Source organism: Plecotus auritus (assembly GCF_963455305.1).
Source record: "Plecotus auritus genome assembly, chromosome: 1".
Lineage (NCBI taxonomy): Eukaryota > Metazoa > Chordata > Mammalia > Chiroptera > Vespertilionidae > Plecotus > Plecotus auritus.
The window spans coordinates 101,611,442-101,632,591 of NC_137770.1; the positions used below are offsets into that span (position 1 = coordinate 101,611,442).

The 21,150-nt window shown below is 38.1% G+C and overlaps 1 protein-coding gene across 6 annotated transcripts in view; it reads left to right on the forward strand.

Annotated features, from left to right (window-relative positions):
- The window catches only part of UPF2 (UPF2 regulator of nonsense mediated mRNA decay), a gene marked incomplete at its 3' end in the record, with an annotated part of 132,838 nt that overhangs the window by 92,434 nt on the left and 19,254 nt on the right, over window positions 1-21,150 (forward strand). For all 6 annotated transcript variants that reach the window (XM_080643569.1, XM_080643568.1, XM_080643573.1 and 3 more), the window contains 4 exons: window positions 4,184-4,323; window positions 7,068-7,172; window positions 7,458-7,556; window positions 12,212-12,379. In XM_080643569.1, coding sequence (XP_080499695.1) covers window positions 4,184-4,323; window positions 7,068-7,172; window positions 7,458-7,556; window positions 12,212-12,379 — 512 coding nt within the window. The remainder of the gene's footprint in view (window positions 1-4,183; window positions 4,324-7,067; window positions 7,173-7,457; window positions 7,557-12,211; window positions 12,380-21,150) is intronic.

Consider the following 21,150-nt stretch of genomic DNA (forward strand, 5'->3'; position numbering starts at 1 on the left):
TCCTGTTAATTAAATCCAGAAGATAATACAGTATCAAGAGCCTTTGCTAGTTTTTTTGGTTCAAGCACTTAGCAAATTCATTATCTCAGTTTTATAGCAACAAAATTCTAGCATAATAGTTAATGGGAAAACACTAAAAATTTCTCTTATTATTATGCTTAATGTTAGTTTTAAATAATTTTTAATATTATTAAAAGTAATATATGTTCATGGCAGAAATTTTGAAAAATACCAAGAAGTCAAAAATCACTGATACTCCATACTTAAAGGATAAATATGTATTAACATTTTGATATATTTTCTTTTATTTAAATTTTTTCCTCATGTTTATTCAGTTTTGTAAGTGGATTTCCCCCACATAATACATTATGAAATTTCTTCCTTACAAGAAGTATTTCTCTAAATCTTTATTATATTTTTTAAAAACTGGCTATATTTCTTCTTATAAATGTACCATACTTTGTTTAATTCCTGTTGACACTTAGATTATTTCAAATTTTGCACCACTATAAATAACACACTTGAGTTATTTTTCTTGTGCATCTTGATTTCTTAGTATAGACGGAATTATTGGCAAGGACATTCTCTTTAAATTTAAGAACAAAATTAAGATGGTAATAAGCAATATTGTTTAATTCTGGTTTGGAAGTTCTAACTAGTATTATAATAAATTAAACAAAAAAGAGGAAAATAAAAGTAAAATAGGAAAGCCATAGAATAAATTATATTATAAATTTAAAGAGTGTATTTCATAAATTAGAAATAAAATAAGTAGGATAGATAAAAGGCCCAGAAGTTTTCCAGTTAAATACAGAACAATAATTTATGGTGAGCCAGGAATGTTAAAGATAGGATGAGGGTAACAGGTGAGCATTTGGGAGGAAAATTGATAGAGAGCCACATCTTATATCACCAAACTCTAGGTATGGATTAAAGAGTTAAATATTTACTTTTTCAAAGTTAAAAATAGATCTGATTATCAAATATTTTCTGAAGTTAATTTTCTCAAATTTAAAATGATAGAAGAAAGCATACGTATAGATTTAGGTTTTTAAAACATCTATATATATAAAAGGCTAAGTATCCAACCACCCGACCAGCTGGTACATATGACACGCACTGACCACCAGGGGGCAGACGCTCAACAAAGGAGCTGCCGAGCTGCAATGACGTGGCAGCTGCAGTTCTCAGGTGAGACACCTCGGAACCAGAGAGTTCTGCCTTCGCAGTTCACTCAGATTAGGTTCTGATTGGTCAGTTTCTATGCCAGTCAGTGTCAAAAGCTCCACCTCCTAGGCAGCCATTGGCTCTTGGCACTTCACCCAGATTTGGTTCTGATTGGTCGGTTTCTATGCCAGTCAGCATCTCCAGGCCTATCTCTGGGCCTGATCAAAGAGGTGGGGCTTGATCGGCCACTAGTATACAATAAAAAATTAATATGAAAATAGTTTTCTTGCTAGGTTGTTAGCACTTACATAAAGAACACAGGTAAATTGGTAATAAAATAGAATACCCCAATAGAAAAATGAACAGGGCATAATCAAATAAGGGAGAGCAGGGAAGAGTTGGTGTTTTTATTGAGTACTGCCTGATTGTCAGAATGATAGAGGAAGATAATGCTACTGATTTTTGACAAGAGTTTTAAGTAAAGCCCAAATCAAAATACTAGGTTAAGCAATCAAGTCAACTCTGCTCTTTCTGACATGTTAAGTATATGGGGGAAATGCTCAGCATGTCTAGTAAACAGAGAAATGTAAATTAAAACACAATCTGAAAGGAAGTACTATAGTTTATTACCATCTCTGTTATGAGCATGAAAATGGAGGCACCAAGCAGCTCAAATTTAAGAGGACAGTATTTGTTTTCTATCTCCAAGTACACTTAATTCTGACACACATTTAAATATTTTACTGTCTAGAGTTTGCATTTTGTCATCTCTGTTTTTTATATATACATTTTAATCTACATTGTTTACTTTAGATTGTAGTGACTTATGGTTCAGCAACTGGACCATTACATAGTTTAGCAAATGCAGAATATAATATTTATAAATTGTTTTTGAAACTAACTTGCAATGAAAATAAAAATGTTATTAAATAGTATGATGTATTTTCCTTACAAATTAGAAGTGTGGCTATCAAAACAAAGACTTACACAATATAGTTCTTCCCATGACACATTTTAAATCAGGGGTCCTCAAACTTTTTAAACAGGGGGCCAGTTCACTGTTCCTCAGACCGTTGGAGGGCCAGACTATAGTTTAAAAAAAAAACTATGAACAAATTCCTATGCGCACTGCGGGCCCAGGACGAGTCAGCTGCTAAGCAGGACAGGCAGCGGCACCCGGCGGGCCAGATAAATGTCCTTGGCGGATAAATGTCCTTGGCGGGCCGCATGTGGCCTGCGGGCTGTAGTTTGAGGATGCCTGTTTTAAATGGATATAACAAGTGTGTGATGGTATGTGAGTTTATCACCACTGTGATATTTTTATTGAGAATGCTTAGCTTTATACAGTCCTGATAACTTTTGTCCCTGATAACTTTTCCAATATTTTGCTTCTTCATGTCCCTATAAACAAATAAAATTTACATATAAAGTCTATTTCTTTCTATGAAAACTAAAAAGTACTAGGTAGAAAATATTTAAGTTAAATGGAATTTAAATCTGAGTATTATTTTTCATGTAAAGTAGATCTCACTGAGCTTCATCCATCTTCTCAATTTTTTTTTTTAAATTTCCAAACTTGAATGTATCTACTTTAATCACACTGTACTTCTATATTTTTCTGCTTTTTTTAAAAAATTATTTTTTAAATTGATTTCAGAAAGGAAGGGAGAGTGAGTGAGAGCTAGAAACCTCAATGATGAGAGAGAATCATTGATTGGCTGCCTCCTGCACAGATTCTACTGGGGATTGACCCAGCAATCGAGCATGTGCCTTGACTGGGAATTGAACCATGACCTCCTGGTTCATAGGTCCATGCTCAATCACTGAGCCACAATGGCCGGGCTTTGTCAGTGTTTAATTAATTGCTTAGACTTAGGACATCGGAGTAATTTTTTTACTTTTATTGGTTGGGTTATTAAAACTCTGGGCTTCAGTATTCCTCATAAAATGAAAGGGTTAAATCACATCATTCTTTCTGTGCTAATTGGCTAAGATTCTGTGAGTAAACAACTATTTACTAAACACCTACTGTGTATTTATCAATATATGGCCTCTGATAAGTTTTGAACGTACGTATAAAAGAAGTTCTTTGTTTTTAAGGATCTTCTAATTTAATGTAACACTTCTGAAATTTTAAAAAATATTACATAGTACATATATTCTTAAATGTAAAGTGCTCTGAGAAACTCTCCAAGTGCTGTAAAAGCAAGTAGGGGGGAAAGTAATGGATTTTATATTGAGAAGAGGATTGATGAGCAAGATTGCAAGGTAGTGTGCTTTTTAATGACAAGAATCTGACCTCACTATAGCAGAAGGCTATAATGGGAGAAACAATGGGAAAGAGATCCGATGAAGCCATATTATGTGCCTCTTGAAAGTAGAGAGGTAGTTTGGCATTCAGATGATAAGAGGAATTGAGTAGATAGTAAAATGTGGATGAACATGGGGAGGTAGAAGCAAATTCAAGCCAGGGAGTTCCCTCAGGAGGAGAATGCTGTTACTGAACGAAAAAACTAAGTTCTGTGGTGAAACAGCTGCTAGGTGTGTCACCATATTGCTTTGCCTTTCCTTAGTCTTAATTTGCAGACATTCAAATAGATCGTCAAATGTGATTTCTCCATTAAAGTGACAATTTTATATCTGAGTTTTTAGAGATTCTTGAAATATTTGATTAAAATGTGGAACGGAAAAAGTAAGTGGAATCGAGGTACATTTTATATGGCTGAGGTGGCATCTTATGTGCTGCTACATTTTGCTTTTGTTTTTTTTTGAGACTGAGATAAACAGTTTGAAGCCCTAGAAAAGGGGTGACTAAGAAATATATCAGCTGAAATGAAGTTCTGTTTAATTTTTAAAATGTTTATCAAGATAGTTTTAAATTCTGTTCCTATTTTACTGTTGTTTTGAAAAAAAATGGCTATTGAATTTTCTTAATACATACTTTTAAATAAAGTGGTATTGAAAACTTGCCTTTATCTTTTTAAAATGTATTTTTCTACTTTCTTCTCACTGCAAGGCCTAGTAAATGACAAAGATTCAAAAGATTCTATGACAGAAGGAGAAAATCTTGAAGAGGATGAAGAAGAAGAAGAAGGAGGAGCTGAAACAGAAGAACAATCTGGAAATGAAAGTGAAGTAAATGAACCAGAAGAAGAGGTGATGACTTTTATTTATAGCAAATAGGTACATTTGTACTAGAGTATTTTGACTATATGAGCAAAAATTTCCTTTATAAAATAAAATCTACCCCTCAGTTGTATTATAATAAACTAGAGGCCTGGTGCACGAAATTCATGAACGGGGGAGAGGGGGTCCCCTCAGCCCAGCCTGCACCCTCTCCAATCTGGGACGGCTGGCTCATAATTGCTCGCCTGCCTGCCTGCCTGGTCGCCCCTAACTGCCCCCCCGCCCCCGCCCTTGCTGGCCTGATCGCCCCTCACTGCCTCGCGCTGCAGGCCAGGTCACCCCCAACTGCCCCCTCCCTGCCAACCTGGTTGTTCCTAACTGCGCCCCCACCCCCATCCCCGCCGGCCTGGTCACCCCTTACTGCCCACCCCCCCCCCCCCTGCCGGCCTGGTCACTGGTCACCCCTAACTGCCCCTTCCCCCCCTTCCCCCCGCTGGCCTGGTCTCCCCCAATTGCCCCCCTCTGCCAGCCTGGCCGCCCCTCACACCGCCCCCCCACCCCCACGCAGCCTGCTGTTCAGTCGTTTGGTCATCCCTCACTAACCCCCCTGCCGGCCTGGTCGCCCCACACAGCCTGCTCGTTCAGTCGTTTGGTTGTCCCTCACTAACCCCTCTGCCAGCCTGGTCATAGGCAACCATCTTGTGAGGGCGTGAGGGTTAATTTGTATATTACCTCTTTATTATATAGGATGTAATTAATAGTATCTCTGATATAAAATCTCTGGATTAATTAAGGGTTTTTAAAGAAGTAAATACTGATCATAGGATTATTTTTATTATTATTATTTAATCAGAGAGGAAGGGAGAAGGAGAGATAGATAGAAACATCAATGATGAGAGAGAATCATTGATCAACTGCCACACTGAGGATCAAGCCCACAACCCAGGCATGTGGCCTGACCAGGAATTGAACTGTGACCTTCTAGTTCATAGGTCGATGCTCAACCACTGAGCCACACCAGCTGGGCTGTTTTTATTAAGACTTATCTTTTTAGAGTAGTTTTAGATTTATAGCAAAATTGAGGGGTAGGTAAGGAGACTTCCTATGTACTCCATGCAGTATCCCATACATGCACAGCCTCTTCCTTCAATCTTCACCAGAGTGGTACATTTCGCACATTGATGAACCTATATTGACACATCATTACCACCCAAAGTCTTTAGTTTACATTAGGGTTCATTCTTGGTGTTGTACAGTCTATGGACATGTATTATTATGGTTAGGATTTTTTTTTTTTTATTGATATTTCACAGAGAGGAAGGGAGAGGGATAGAGAGCTAGAAACATCGATGAGAGAGAAACATCTATTAGCTGCCTCCTGCACACCTCCCACTGAGGATGTGCCCGCAACCAAGGTACATGCCCTTGACCGGAATCGAACCCGGGTCCTTTCAGTCCGCAGGCCGACGCTCTATCCACTGAGCCAAACCGGTTTCGGTGATGGTTAGGATTTTTATTTAGTAAGCAATTTGAAGTAAAATGTTGTTCTCCTATGTATCTTAATCTCACTTTTGAATATGAACTTTTAACCTGTGGGTTTTATAAAAAAAATTTACTGACTACATATTAATGAACTTTGCTTTTTTTCTCTCAGATATAATGGTATATGAAATCTGAAATTCATCATGCACTATGATAACATGCCCTGTTGTTTTTATGACTCTATTAGGCTAAACCATATGAAATTGATCTTCTACCATTTGGACCTACCAAAATGTCATTTTTTATATAGGTTAAGCTAATAGTTTTAATCCTTTCCTTTTTACTTCTAAACCTGCTTAGGTTTTAAAAGTTTCAGCTAAAATAATAGAATGTCTGAGATTTGCTTCATCATCTGGAGGTAGACTGGGGAATGTTAGGGGTATGGAAGAAACTAGAAACTGATCATGAGCAAATAGTTGTTCAGTTGTGAAATGCATAACTAAGGGTTCATTAAGTATTCTGTCTCTATTATATATACTTAAATTAGAAAGTTAAAAAAAATAAAAAGCAGGATGCATAAGAATAAAAAATAATGAAAATAAAATTTAAACCTTGGAATTAGCACTTTTTCATTTGTTTTAGTATAAGCATAAATTTATAATTATTAAGGTTAATATTAAGGTGTATTTTTTGTGTGTGTGTGTTTCTTGGGTGCTTAAAGCATTTAGGAGAGTATGATAATTTAGAAGTGTTATTTAAACTTTTCTGAGCCTTGGGTTTTTCACGTATAAAAATGGGGACAGTAAAGCTTATCCTTCCTTCTTTAGAATTGGGTAAAACAAAAACAAAATGAAGTATGTGAGAGCACCTTCCAAACTGAGATGCTTTTATACAGTGTAGTGCTTTATAAAATTGAGTCACTGCTTTCAACTGGTAATGATGTTAAAATGAATTATTGCTTTTCTTTGCAGAATTGGATGGATATTAAAAACCAATTATGACAAATTCAGGCTCTTAAGTTAGTTAGGGAGGAGAAAAATACACAAGGTTCAGGAAACCCATTCTTTGTGGAATTCATGGAAGAGATTCTACAAAGGATCTTTGTATTATTAGATCAGTGGAAGATAGTGAAATGGGATTTCAGCTGCTGGTATGTAGTAACTGTTTCCCGCTGACTTTGCCCTACATTTGGGAATAATAAACAATTATACAGACGTTTCAAAATCATTTTAAGGCATGTAAAATGTAATAAGCCTTTCAAAATGTTTTAATCATCTAATGTTAAATTTTAGGAGGGTTCTGATAATGATGAGGAAGAAGGAGAGGAAGAAGAGGAAGAGAATACAGATTATCTTACAGATTCAAATAAGGAGAATGAAACTGATGAAGAAAATACTGTATGTATGGCTGAAAATTTGCTTCTTCAAATTGTGCAACACTTTCATAATATTTCAGTTTATTTCTTATATTTATTGAAAACTTTCTTTAGGTGTTTATTTTCAGTTTGTTTTTTTAAATACTTTTCTTTAACAAGTTCTTTTAATATTTAATAATGTTATATATTTTACTCATGCATTCCTTAAGTATATTAAACAAGTTATCAATACAAAAGTCTTTGTTATATAAAACATTAATGTTACAATTTCTGGTCTGATTTCTTATTTTTGTTTTGTTTTAATAAGGAGGTGATGATCAAAGGAGGTGGACTTAAGCATGTACCTTGTGTAGAAGATGAGGACTTCATTCAAGCTCTGGATAAAATGATGTTAGAAAATCTTCAGGTATGAAATGTTGTTCTAGTTCAAAATATCTTATCAATATAAAACATTGCAGCACATTCAGTTCTGGTTAATAGGAAGGGCTCTACTATCTAAACATTTGCCTCTGCAGCATTTTCCTTATTTGTACAGTTTGCAGCTGCCAGTACTTGGATTTCATGTTCTGATTCGTACCTTTAAGATGGTGTGGGAATAAATGTAGTAAATATAAGACTTGGAATAGAGTAATTTCATTGTAACAACTTTTGTAAATTCCTAAGTTTGATATATAATTTGAATAACAAATATTTAGAGGAATATTAGTTATTTGATGCTTAAAGAAGTGTTAATTGTTTAATGTATTCATGACATTAATACACTGGATTTTAGAAAAAGCTCCATTATGCCAGTAATTTAGAGTAATTATGTTTTCCTATAGAGTTGAAATCTCATAGACTGTTGAGCCCTATACATACTAGCTGTTGTTAAACACTTTAGTGACTTGACAAGAGTGCCTTTGTTGGACTGGTGGGATGAAAGCTACTTGGGGTGGGTTTAATGGAAAATGAGAAGGGACGAGGTGAAAATGATGGCTAACAGATGTAGCTAACTCTTAAGGAGTTTTACTAGAAAGGGAAGAGAAATGGGGAGGTAGCTAAAGAAGGCCAGAGTTAAAAGAGGAGGATTATTATTGAGATTAAAGATATTAGGAAAAAAATATTAGAGTCTGTATATTGGTGGGGAATAATCCTTTAGAGAAAAAGTAATGGATTTTACTTATATTGATGCTACTAAGGCTGAAAGTTATGATAATGTACAAATTACTATTAAAGGTATAGTAGGCCAATTTGCTTCTTGCTACCTATATAAAAATTTGTTCATATATCTAGAAAGCTCTTAATTTATTAAATAAATCTTATTCATGTCACTTAGGAGCACAAATCAAATAAAACAATCATTATAATCTAGAGGCCCGGTGCACGAAATTCATGCACGGGTGGGGGGTCCTCTCAGCCTAGCTTGCACCCTCTCCAGTCCGGGACCCCTTGGGGGATGTCCGACTGCTGGTTTAGACCCGATCCCGGGGATCGGGCCTAAACGGCAGTCGGACATTCCTCTCACAATCCTGGACCGCAGGCTTCTAATCGCTCACCTGCCTGCTTGCCTGGTCGCCCCTAACTGCCCCCCCACTGCTGGCCAGGTCACCCCCAACTGCCCCCTCCCTGCCTGCCTGGTTGCTCCTAACTGCCCCCCTCCCCCCACCGGCCTGGTCACCCCTTACTGCCCCCCCGCCGGCCTAGTGCCCCCCGCCAGCCTAATCACCCTCACTGCCCCCCCTGCCAGCCTAATCGCCCCCAGCTGCCCCCCCTCTGCCGGCCTGGTTGCCCCTAACTGCTCCCCTCCCCCCCCGCCGGCCTGGTCACCTCTTACTGCCCCCCATGTCGGCCTGATTGCCTCCAACTGCCTCCCCTGCAGGCCTGGTCGCCTCTCACAGCCCCCCCCGCTGGCCTGATCACCCCACACAGCCTGCTTGTTCAGTCATTTGGTTGTCCTTCACTAACCCCCCTGCCGACCTGGTTGCCCCAAGCAGTCTGCTTGTTCAATCATTTGGTCATCCCTCATTAATCCCCCTGCCAGCCTGGTCGTAGACAGCCATCTTGTGAGGGTTAATTTGCATATTACCTCTTTATTATATAGGATACTCCATGTGATAAGATAATAAAACAATTTACTTTATAAAGTAACTTTTCCTGTCTTACATGAGTCAGAAGCCACTTACTTATTCATTTGTCTAGCAAGTATTTATTGAGCACCTACTGTGTGCTTAACACTGTGCAGCAACAGGTTTACTATAAAGTAGTACGTAAAAAAAAAAAAAACAGACCTGCTTTCTACTCTTAGAATGTAGTTTTATGGGCAAGGCAGATATTTAACAACTAAACAAACACATACTTTCAAATTGTGATAAATATTCAAGAATTAAAAGAACAGTGTTTTGGTAGAAAGTAAGGGAAAGGGCCTTCTTTAGATAAGATAATCGGGGAAGGCATCTCTGAGATCATGACTTCTATTTTTTTAAAATAATTTTATTGGTTATTTATAGGATATTTTCTTTTAAAAAATATATTTCTATTGATTTCAGAGAGGAAGGGAGAGGGAGAGATAGAACCATCAATGATGAGAGAGAATCATTGATCAGCTGCCTCCTGCATGCCCCCTACTGGGGATCGAGCCTGGGACCCTTCAGTACAGGCTGACGCTCTATCTACTGAGCCAAACCGGCTAGGGCTGAGATCATGACTTTTAGAAAAGAAAGGTAAAATGGAGTCATGTAGGTGAAATAAGGGAATGATTTGTTGAAGTTCCTGAGGCAGAAAAGAACCAGAAGGTCAGTATTAATGGAACATCGTCAATCTGTGGAAGGGTGGCACAGCATAAGAATGGATTATTGAATGGGACACCTTTGGAGTGGTCTAGCCCTATATGGAGGTGCCTTCGACAAACTAAAAGCAGGGAAACTGATCAGGGAAGCTGTTGTGGTGTGTGACATGATGGTCATCTGTTTGATAGTGCCAGGGCACCTGGAGAGAAGTCTGGATTTGAGCTAGATTTATTTGGTGCTTGATTGGATAGTGGTGTAGGGGATGGGGATTCAAGGATGACACTCAGTTTTTTTTTAGCTTGGGCCACTTGCTAGTCTCTCTGACAGTCAACAAGGGCAGAGTGAGCAGGCATTCCACTTGGCCATGGTAAGTTTGAGAAGCCTATGGAGATGTCTGGAGATCAGAAGAGAAACATAAATGGAGTGATTGTGAGAGCATATTTAAAGCCATGGCAATGAATGAATCACTCAGGTGTAAAGTGTGGAGAGTAGTAGAGAGATGCAGATTCAGAGTTGAGCCCTCAGGAACCCCAATGTGTAATCCTAATATATAGACTCAGGGTCCATCACAATCTAAACGTCCAGATGGACGACCGAACACCAGGCTACGGTTCCAGCTGCCTGTGGCGGAAGTCAGTCCTGGGTCTCAGCCACCCGTGGTGGGAGTCAGTCCTGGGTCCCGGCCGCCCACGTGTGGCAGTGGGAGGGATCTGTGGGCCCCGGCTGCCCCCCACGCCCCGCCCCGCAGGCCTGGGGAACCAGAGCCATGCTGCGATGGGACTGGACCCTATCTGAGGGGTCCCGGATTGTGAGAGCGTGCAGACTGGGCTGAGACACACCATCCCCTCCCGAGTGCATGGATTTTCATGCACAGGGCCTCTAGTTTATAGATAATTTACAAATCAAGATTCATCTAACATGATCCTTTCAAATTTTAAGTAAAAAAGTTTATAAATCTTATGAACCTAGGACAGTGGTCGGCAAACTGCGGCTCGAGAGCCACATGCGGCTCTTTGGCCCCTTGAGTGTGGCTCTTCCACAAAATACCACGCCCTGGGCAAGTCTATTTTGAAGAAGTGGCATTAGAAGAAGTTTAAGTTTAAAAAATTTGGCTCTCAAAAGAAATTTCAGTCGTTGTACTGTTGATATTTGGCTCTGTTGACTAATTAATGAGTTTGCCGACCACTGACCTAGGAGAACTTCAAGAAAATCTAACAAATTAGAACTTAGAAATAAAAAAACAATAGTCTTTATTATCATTTTGCTTGATTTGCAAGTCTCTTGCAAATATTGAGCCTTTATTAAAAGACTATTTAAATTGTAGTAAAGCCATTTGAAAACCTTCATGGCCTTTCAGCATTACCCGCTTAGCTTTTAATAATCATATTTAGCTTTTTCCTCATTTGTGCTCCATTCATCAGACATAGAGGTTTATTTGGAGTTCCCTAAACGGCACTGTGCTGTTTCATATCCTTACTTTTGTACCTGTTTTTTCGGTGCCTAAATTTCCTCTATATCCCATCTGCTCAGAAGAAGTCGTATGAGGTCTTTAATGTTGTCAAATGTCCCATTTTTATTCAACTTTTTGTGACATCTCAGCACCTATCCATTCCCAATCAGTCAACTCCATCTCCAGCACAGATTATATAACTTGGATGAATCATATTTAATTAATGAGTTCTTTGAGAGTAGAGACTGTTCTATTAATATCTCCAAGCCTACCACACTAAGTCTTCAGTGAAGATTTGTTTAAATAAATTGGTTGATAAATCTAGTGTAAATATTAAAAATAATTGATATTAACAAATAGGAACTTAATCTGAGCATTAATAGATTCCATTTATTTGTAAATTTGAATTTAGTACTTGCTGTGTGTAAAGCATCACTATAGAACACTCAGGAAAAGGGCATATACAGTGATGAAACCCACCAGTCTTGGGGGGAGACTCAACAGACAAACAGGCAGTTATGACATACGAAAATTATGAGGGAAGGTGTATGCTGTGATTATGAATGAAAGGGCACAGTACATTAGAGGAACAGGGAAATTTAGTAGAAGCAACAACATTGAGTATTTGGCATGGAGGGGCTGGAGTGATAACCAGGAGCCAAGTCACAGTTCTTCACGGGTTAAAGGTTTGGGGGCCAGTGGTTTCATCTGCATTTCACAAAGATTACTCAGACTCTAATGATTGTGTTTGAAGAAATATAACACTGAATGAATTGTTTGCATTTTTATATTGACATATATCAGTGTGCCTTGCATTATTTATATTTTTTCATTTCTGTCTTTAAGCAACGAAGTGGCGAATCTGTTAAGGTGCACCAACTTGATGTTGCTATTCCCTTGCATCTCAAAAGTCAGCTGAGGAAAGGGCCCCCACTTGGTGGTGGAGAAGGAGAGGCAGAGTCTGCAGATACAATGCCATTTGTCATGTTAACTAGAAAAGGCAATAAACAACAGGTAAGAAAACTGCCCACTGTTTCCATAATTGATAGTTATCAAGTATAAGGAATAACTATATTTTTTAGGTTCTAAATTGTTTTTTGCCTACAAGGAGAAAAGAGTTGCAAGTATTCAGTGGTAGAAATAATTTCATCTAGTATATATTCGTAAGACACATCTCTGACTTGTACAGAATGGTATTTTTGAATGGAAAGGACATTTATTTCAGTAGGAAAGGTTCCTAAGTATGCTCATAGTGGGAAAGGAAAAGATGACAGATACATCTCAAGAAAATGCTCAGGCCCTGCCCAGGTAGCTAAGTTGGTTAGAGCGTTGTCTATACACCAAGGTTGCGGGTTCCATCCCCAGTTAGGGCATATACAATAATCAGCCAATGAATGCATAAATAAGTGGGACAACAAATTGATGTTTCTCTCTCTCTCTCGCTCTCGCTCTCTCGCTCCCCCCCCCCACACACACCCTCTTCCTTCCTCTAAGAAAAAAATGAGTAAAAATTTTAAAAAATGAAATATGTTGATAATGAAAAAAAGGAAAATGCTCAATTGTTACAGTTTTTCTTAAAAATAATTGTTTTTTGACCCTGAATGCTTCTCCATTCTCCTTAGATTGCTTCCCTCTTCTTTCCTGTACTTCACAGATGGCCCTCAGAATCATTTTCCTGACTATTAAGCTGTTACTTCAGGGATTCATACATTGACAGCTTACATCTTGTTGAGGGAGATAGACAAACATCATATACTTGCAGATAGTGAAAAGTGCTATAAAGAAAATAAAGCCCAGCTCTCAGACACAACTCTAAGATATATCATGCATTACCAATGCTGTAAGAACATTTTTGAAATCAAGTTGCTGCTTAGAGTTGATAGAATCTTGTGATAATTGACAGCATTTTCCTGTTTAGTGGTATGTAAAATAATCTTATAATAAGAATCTTAGATTCTATGAAATAGGGTAGCTACCACAGCTTCTCTTAGAGTCCAATACCTGGCTCCCACACTCATTCAAATAGTCATTTAACAGATATTTATTGTTTACTTGCTACACACCATGCACTATTCTATGTGCAGGACATACAGCAGGCAAACAAAGTCCCTCCTCTCTTTGGGAGATTGCATTCTATTTGTGGAAGGCAGACAATAAAATACATAATGTCAGTTTGGTAAATTGCTATGAAGAAAAATAAAGCAAGATAAGAGGATAGAAATTGACTGGGTTGGGCCTTGAGAGGGAGATAGCTATTTTAGGTGGATGATCAGGGAAGACCTCTAATAAGGTATCACCTGTGATGGAAGGGATATTCTGTTCCCTCCCTACCAGTGCACCCTCAAAGAGATGATTGCCTAAATTTTATCTCTGCTTTTGTTATCTAATTTCATATTTACACAAAGGATCGAAGTTGCACAGTTAACCATTATTTTGCTGTAGTGCAGGTAAATCTTGTGATTCAAGAACTATATGTTAATTAGAATGTGGAATGAACACTGGAAAGGATTTACATCATGACTCATTTTAATAGTTAACTTTGACTTAGGTTCAGAGCCCTGCTGTAACTTTTTCAGACACTGTGTTCATAATTCCTTTCCAGTCATAAGGTCTTTCTTCATTCTTCAGTTATGGTGCGTTCAGGAAAGTTTCACCCTATCTCACCCTCAGGTCAAGGTTAAACTCTCGCTTGTCCTCCACTCATTCTCTGGAAAAATTAGGAATTCTTTGAACTTTGCACAATTGCTGTCCTCAGTGCACATGGAACCGCTAGTTTACCACAGTTACCAGGATACTCAAAGTTCAGACTTCTTGCTTTTCTTGGGACTAAGTTCTCTGTGATTGACTTTTCTATTTCTATCATCACATTTTAGGTCTGCTTCATTTTATTTTTCTTTAAAAGCTTTCAGTTCTTAATATCAGATGTTTGGGCGCCAAAAAAAGGGTGTTTCTTCCCTTACCCTCCCCTCCCCTCCCCTCCCTTCCCCTCCCCTCTTTTATCCCCTATACCCACCTTCCACCTCCATCCCCATCACTATTTATCCCCTATACCCTCTTCCACCTCCACCTATCCTCACCCCCAATCACCACACTGTTGTGTCCATGAGTTCTTTTTCTATTTTTTTCTTTTTTGCTCAATACCTCTATCTCCCCAACACCCTTGCCACCCAGCAGAACTGTCTGTCTGCTTTTTGTGAGTCTGTCTCTATTTTGCTTGTTAGTTCAGTTCATTAAATTCCACATATGAGTGAAATCATATGTTGCTTATCTTTCTCTGCCTGGTTTATTTCACTTAGCATAATACTGTCCAGGTCCATCCATGTTGTTGCAAAGAGTAAAATTTGCTTCCTTTTTATGGCTGAGTAGTTTTCCATTGTATAAATGTATCATTGCTGTTAAAAAGGTGTGTTTTTTATTGTGAAGGGCAATACGTGACAACTTCAGTTAGCAGTACCTTGGTTCCTATTCCCTTGTAGCTCTTGCAGCTACTGAAGGAATATAATTACACAGAGTAAATAAGTTTTTCATTTGTCCCTCCCTTTTGTGAGGCACACATGAAAATTCATTATACCTTTGTTAACTTGTTTACGCCATATGACCTTTTCAGAATGGATAGGCATAAATGAAATAAAAACCTCTCTTAAAAATACTTTTGAGCTTTGAACAATAAGTTTATTTCAGCAGACTTAAATTCTAACTCATATGGTTCAAAATAAGACAGTGTGCTTATTTCTTAAAAGGAATATTTTTAGTTTAAAGTGGGTAGATTATATACTGTGTAACCCATGTAACTTTATACAAAATGAGTAGAAGTCCTTCTTAAAATGTGAAATTTTGTTTAATTTTTAAGAAAACAGTTTTATTGAACTTTATTAAAAAACATTCTCAAACATGAAATGAGAGTTCAGAATACTTGGTTATTAAGTACATTTTCAACTCAAACTTTATTTGGAATTTTGGAAAAGGTTCAACTTTATGAACATTATTTGAAGATACATCACTGGTCTTTTGTGGTCTGAAAAAGAAAATATATTTTGTTCAGGTTTTTATTTCTTTATTTGAGTTTTGGGTGTTGGCCCTTTTGGTGCAACGTTTTTTCTAGAAATGTGAAATGTGTTGCCTTTATAGGAATCTTTGGTTCTTAAGTGAAAGATCTCTTTGTGTACAAATTTGTGCTCAGAAATAACTTTCTCCTGTAGTCATTAGGAAAATAAAAATTTATACCACTGAGGTAAGTAGGTAGAAAGAAAGAAGGATAATTCTATTTGTAATTTATTTCTAGGTTTAAATATTTATAAATTAGAATACTGAGTTGAAATAAAATGTTTTGATTACTTAAATGTTTTAAATGAATAAAATCATGACATTTTAAAACTATTTAATTATTTTAAACAAATGCACACTATATTTATTATAGTTTAATACTTGTAAACAACCCTTTTTTCAGTTAATATTTATAAGGAATCATTATTTGTTTTACGTATCTTTTGACTGGAGTAACTGATACTATCTGTCATAGTAACTTGGGATTATATATATGTGTTTGGATACATATATGAATTTTTTCCCATTTCAGCTACAGTTATGAAGTAGCTTTATTTTTAAATTTATTTATTTTTAATATATGTGTATTGATTATAGAGAGGAAGGGAGGGGGGAGAGAGAGATAGAAACATAAGTGATGAGAGAATCATTGATCATTGATCGGCTGCTTCCTGCATGCCCCACACTGCGGATCGAGCCTGCAACCTGGGCATGTGCCCTGACTGGGAATTGAACTGTGACCTACTGGTTCATAGGTTGATGCTCAGCCACTCAGCCACGCCAACTGGGCTAAATTTATTTTTTATTTTGACAGTTTTACAGGTGTTCCCCATTTCCCCCCACTTTTCCTCTTCCACCCAGCCCCCTTCCCCACCCCAGGCCTTCACCACACTGCTATCTATACCCATGGGCTATACAGATATGCATATAAGTTCTTTGGCTAATCTGTTTCTGTCCCCTCCACCTACCTCCCCTCTGAGATAAATCAGTCTGTTCCATGCATCCATACTCTGGACCTGTTTTGTTCATCAGTTTATTTTATTAATTGAAGTAGCTTTAAAATACAGTGTAAATCACCATTACCCATTATCATATTCCAGGAAATCTAGTTGAATGACTATAGTTTTTGCCATTTAATTTGCTATAAAGTAGAACCTCTCTTTTAAAAGTATCTTAGCAGCCCTAACCGGTTTGGCTCAGTGGATAGAGCGTCGGCCTGCGGACTGAAAGGTCCCAGGTTCGATTCTGGTCAAGGGCACGTACCTTGGTTGCGGGCACATCCCCAGTGGGGGGTGTGCAGGAGGCAGCTGATCGATGTCTCTCTCTCATCGATGTTTCTAACTCTCTATCCCTCTCTCTTCCTCTCTGTAAAAAATCAATAAAATATATTAAAAAAAAAAAATAAAAGTATCTTAGCAGCTTTATGGTAAAGGCACTGGAGAGGGTGGCATCAGGAAATTTGTCTCTTGTGCTCCCTGTATTTATTACTGTCTCTTTTCTATTCTTTTAAAGCACATACTACTTGAGAACTTTCCCTTTTGTAAAACTTGTGTCAGGTCATAAAGTGTTTTTGTCTTTTATTTATAACTAGAGGCCCGATGCATGAATTTGTGCACTAGTGGAGTCCCTCGGCCTGGCCTGCAGGCTCAGGCCAAAACCGACATCTCCTGAGGAGTCCTGGATTGCAAGAGGGTGCAGGCCAGGCCGAGGGACCCCACCAGTGCACGATCGGGGCCAGGGAGGGACACGGAGGTTGCCCAGCTGGGAAGGGACCGCGGGAGGACTCCAGGGCATGTTCAGCCTGTCTCGCTCAGTCCCGATCAGCTGGACCCCAGCAGCAAGCTAACCTACTGGTTGGAGAGTGTCTCTCCCCTGGTGGTCAGTGCACATCATGGTCGACCAGTCGACTGTCTGCCCCCTGGTGGTCAGTGCACGTCATAGCGAGTTGTTGAGCAGCCTTAGCATTTCATTAGCATATTACGCTTTGATTGGTTTAATGGCTGACCATACACTTAGCATATTAGGCTTTTATTATATAGGATTATATAGGACTAGAGGCCTGGTGCACGAATTCGTGCACAGGTGGGGTCCCTCTGGGTGGCCTACAGTGATCGGGCCGAAACCCGCAGTATAATGCTGCCTGTAACTCCTACTGCTGCTCCTGATCGGGAGAGGCTCGTGCTGCCATAGCAGCACTCGCCAGTCATGAGCCCTGCATCTGGTGCCCTCCTAAGGGGAATGGCCTGCGGGATCGGGCTGAAACCGGCTCTCCGACATCCCCCAAGGGGTCTCAGATTGCGAGAAAGCACAGGCCAGGCTGAGGGACCTCACCTGTGCACAACTGGGCTGGGGAGGGACCATGGGAGGGCTCCAGGGCATCTCGCTCACTCCCGATCAGCTGGACCCCAGCAGCAAGCTAACCTACTGGTCGGAGTATCTGTCCCCTGGTGGTCAGTGCACGTCATAGTGACTGGTTGACCAGTCGACTGTCTGCCCCAGGTGGTCAGTGCATATCATAGCGAGTGGTTGAGCAGCCTTAGCATATCATTAGCATATTACACTTTGATTGGTTGTTCGGTTGTTCTGCCATTCGGTCTATTTGCATATTATCCTTTTATTATATAGGATTATTTCCCTTTAGAAGATACTTAACTTTCTAGAAGAAATTGTTAGTCTTAGAAATGAATAGAAAGCCTATATTTTTCACATTTTTTATCAGATCATTCCAGAATTGTTTTGCAGTATTTTATGCTGTTTCATTAGTATGCTTGGTACCATCATCATTAGGCTTGACATTACTCATTTATGAAGGATATTTTAAATGTTGTTATCAGGAACCTAATAAGGGGGGAAAATGGCCACTCTATTTTCTTTCTGAGTGTGTTAATATAACAGATAAAAGCATATTAGAATTGCAGCTTGTGATTTCATGGTGATCAAGAAATTATCCATCTACACATCTTATTGGGGTGGTATGATTATTTTGTAAAACAGTACTCTGTCACTTGCTCTGTGTTTACATATATTTACCCTTGCCATCTCAAATAAGTCATTTGATACTAGGAACAGAGAATGTCTTAAAAGCTTATTGATTAATAGATATTTTATATTTTACTGAGTCAATACTCAACATTGCCTAGAATTTCTACCATAATAAAAACAAAGTAATTGTGATAAGAACAGTAAGTTAAAATTTATTGATTTCATACTATACTTTAGATGTTCTTTTATATGCAATCATTAAAATTAATATATTTATGTAGCTCTGTCTTTATTGACTTATACTAACAAGCTACGTTTTATTTACCTGTACCTCGGATATATCTGCTAACCAGATTTCTCAATGGTTCTATTAAGAAATTACTTCAAGTCCACATTCTGGAAATTGTTCTCATAGTTATAGTCTTCCTTTTTAGAATTTGACATTATTCCCTCTTGTGTTATAGTAATTTGGCCTAGCTCTCTTTACAATGTCTACTTTAATGAGGCTTTTTTTCTAACAATAGTTTATAGCATCTGAATTTGAAATACAGGTGCAACAGAATGCTTTCCACACAAATAGTGCTGAAAACAATTCATTCTGAGCTGAACTTTTTCATTAACTTGGGCAACTTCTGTCAGATACAGTGCATTCTACTATAGATCACTACACAGACCTAAGGACAGGCGTATGGACCTAGTTAAGAATTTCAGCTTCTGCTTGTTGGTTGTCAATCTCATTTTGCTAAGAAAGTGATTTTTAAAAAGTGATTTGTGGGTTTATTTTGCTAGTAGTTTTATTTTTAGAATGTATAGGAAATAGTGAGGGGTACTGTTATTCTGAACTTTAATACATTTAAATGCATTACTAATAGGTAATATTTATGGAGTACCCATTATGTCCTAGGCACTATGTTGTGCACTTTACATATTTTTTACATACTCATTTAATTCTCACAGCAACCCTAAAAGGTAGTATTGATCTCCTCATTTTACCTATGAGAGAAAGAACATTCTTAACTGATTAACTAGGTTACACTAATAAGTGATAGGGCAGAGGTATGAACCCAGTCTGACTACAAAAATCCAGCACTGCCTGGCAAGTATGTATTTCATGAAAACTGATTGTAATGTAGAAATGAAAGGAAAGTTGGAGAAGGGACAGAAAAAAAAGAAAGTATACAATTCATAACTGTGAAAGAAGGAAAAATTGATTATCATCAGACCATATACACTAGAATTGGGAAATAAGCAGCCTACAACCAGCAATTTTTAAAGGTGATATGATTCAAGAAAATGAGGTGCTTTCTTAAAAAGCTGTGTCCAGGATCATGGGGACAAGTAAGGGTAAATCCCACTGCTTGTGGAGAGGGTGTGGGAAAAACACCATTCACTTTCCTTTTTTATCAAGAACAAAGATTTCAACTTGAAAGGGCAAATTAAAGATTGAGTACAATCACATAGTGTCAAAAGGGATAATTTATTTGCTTTAAATGAGTCCCAGTTATCAGGCATAAACAAATTATATTCTCAAGGACTGAAAGATTCATAGTGGACAAATATTTTCTTTTGCAAAAGGCAGGAAAAATAAATTATGAGAACTATACCGTCCAATAAAGTTAATGTCAACTTTTAGCATAATTCTAGATTGAGTTTTAAAATAGATGATTTGGGTGATTAGGCAAAGAAAATTAAAACTGAAAATATTACTGTATACTCACTAGAATGGCTAAAATAACTAAGTGTTGACAAGGATGTGCAGGAACCAGAACCCTCTTCCACTGCTAGTAGAATGTAAAAGGGTGCAGCCACTTTGGAAAACATTTTTACAGTTTCTTAAAAAGTAAAACACACTAGCTTGTTCCAGCATTTTTCATTTAAAAGAAAATAAATGTGTACAATAAACATTTGTACGTGAATGTGCAACTGTATTTGTAATAACCCAAAACTAGAAACACCAAATGCTATCAAACAAGCAAATGGATAAACAAATTGTCGTATATTTATACTAGGGAATACTATTCTACAATAAAAAGAAATGAACTGTTGATACATACAACAACATGGATGCATCTCAGAATCATTGTGCTAAGTAAAAGAAGCTGGATAGCCCTGACCAGCGTGGTTTAGTCGTTAGAGAGCTGGTGTGTGCACTGAAGCATCTCAGATTCAGTTCCCAGTCAAGGGCATGTACCTGGGTTGTGGATTCGCCCCTTGTCCTGGTCAGGGCGCGTGCAGGAGACAATCAGTTGATGTCTGTCTGTCTGTCTCTCTTTCTGTCTTCCCCTCCCTCCCTTCCACTCTCTGACAAGCAATGGAAAAAATATCATCAGGTGAGGATTAACAAAAAAAGGAAAAAAAGAAGCTGGATAAAACAATATAGATTGTATAATGTATGTAAAATTTTAGAAAGTGCAAACTAATCAATAGTGACAGCAGGTCAGCAGTTACCTGGGGGTAGGATAGAGGAAGAGGTGGGTTATAAAGGGGGGCAAGAGGGACATTTAGAAGTGATGAATATGCTCATTATCTCATGTGTATGCCTATGTCAAAACTCATCAAAGTGTACATTTAAAATATGTACAGTTTACTGTATGTTAAGTATAACTCACTAAAGTTTTTTTTTTAAAATATATTTTATTGATATTTTACAGAGAGAAGGGAGAGGGATAGAGAGCTAGAAACATTGATGAGAGAGAAACATCGATCAGCTGCCTCCTGCACACCTCCCACTGGGGATGTGCCCACAACCAAGGTACATG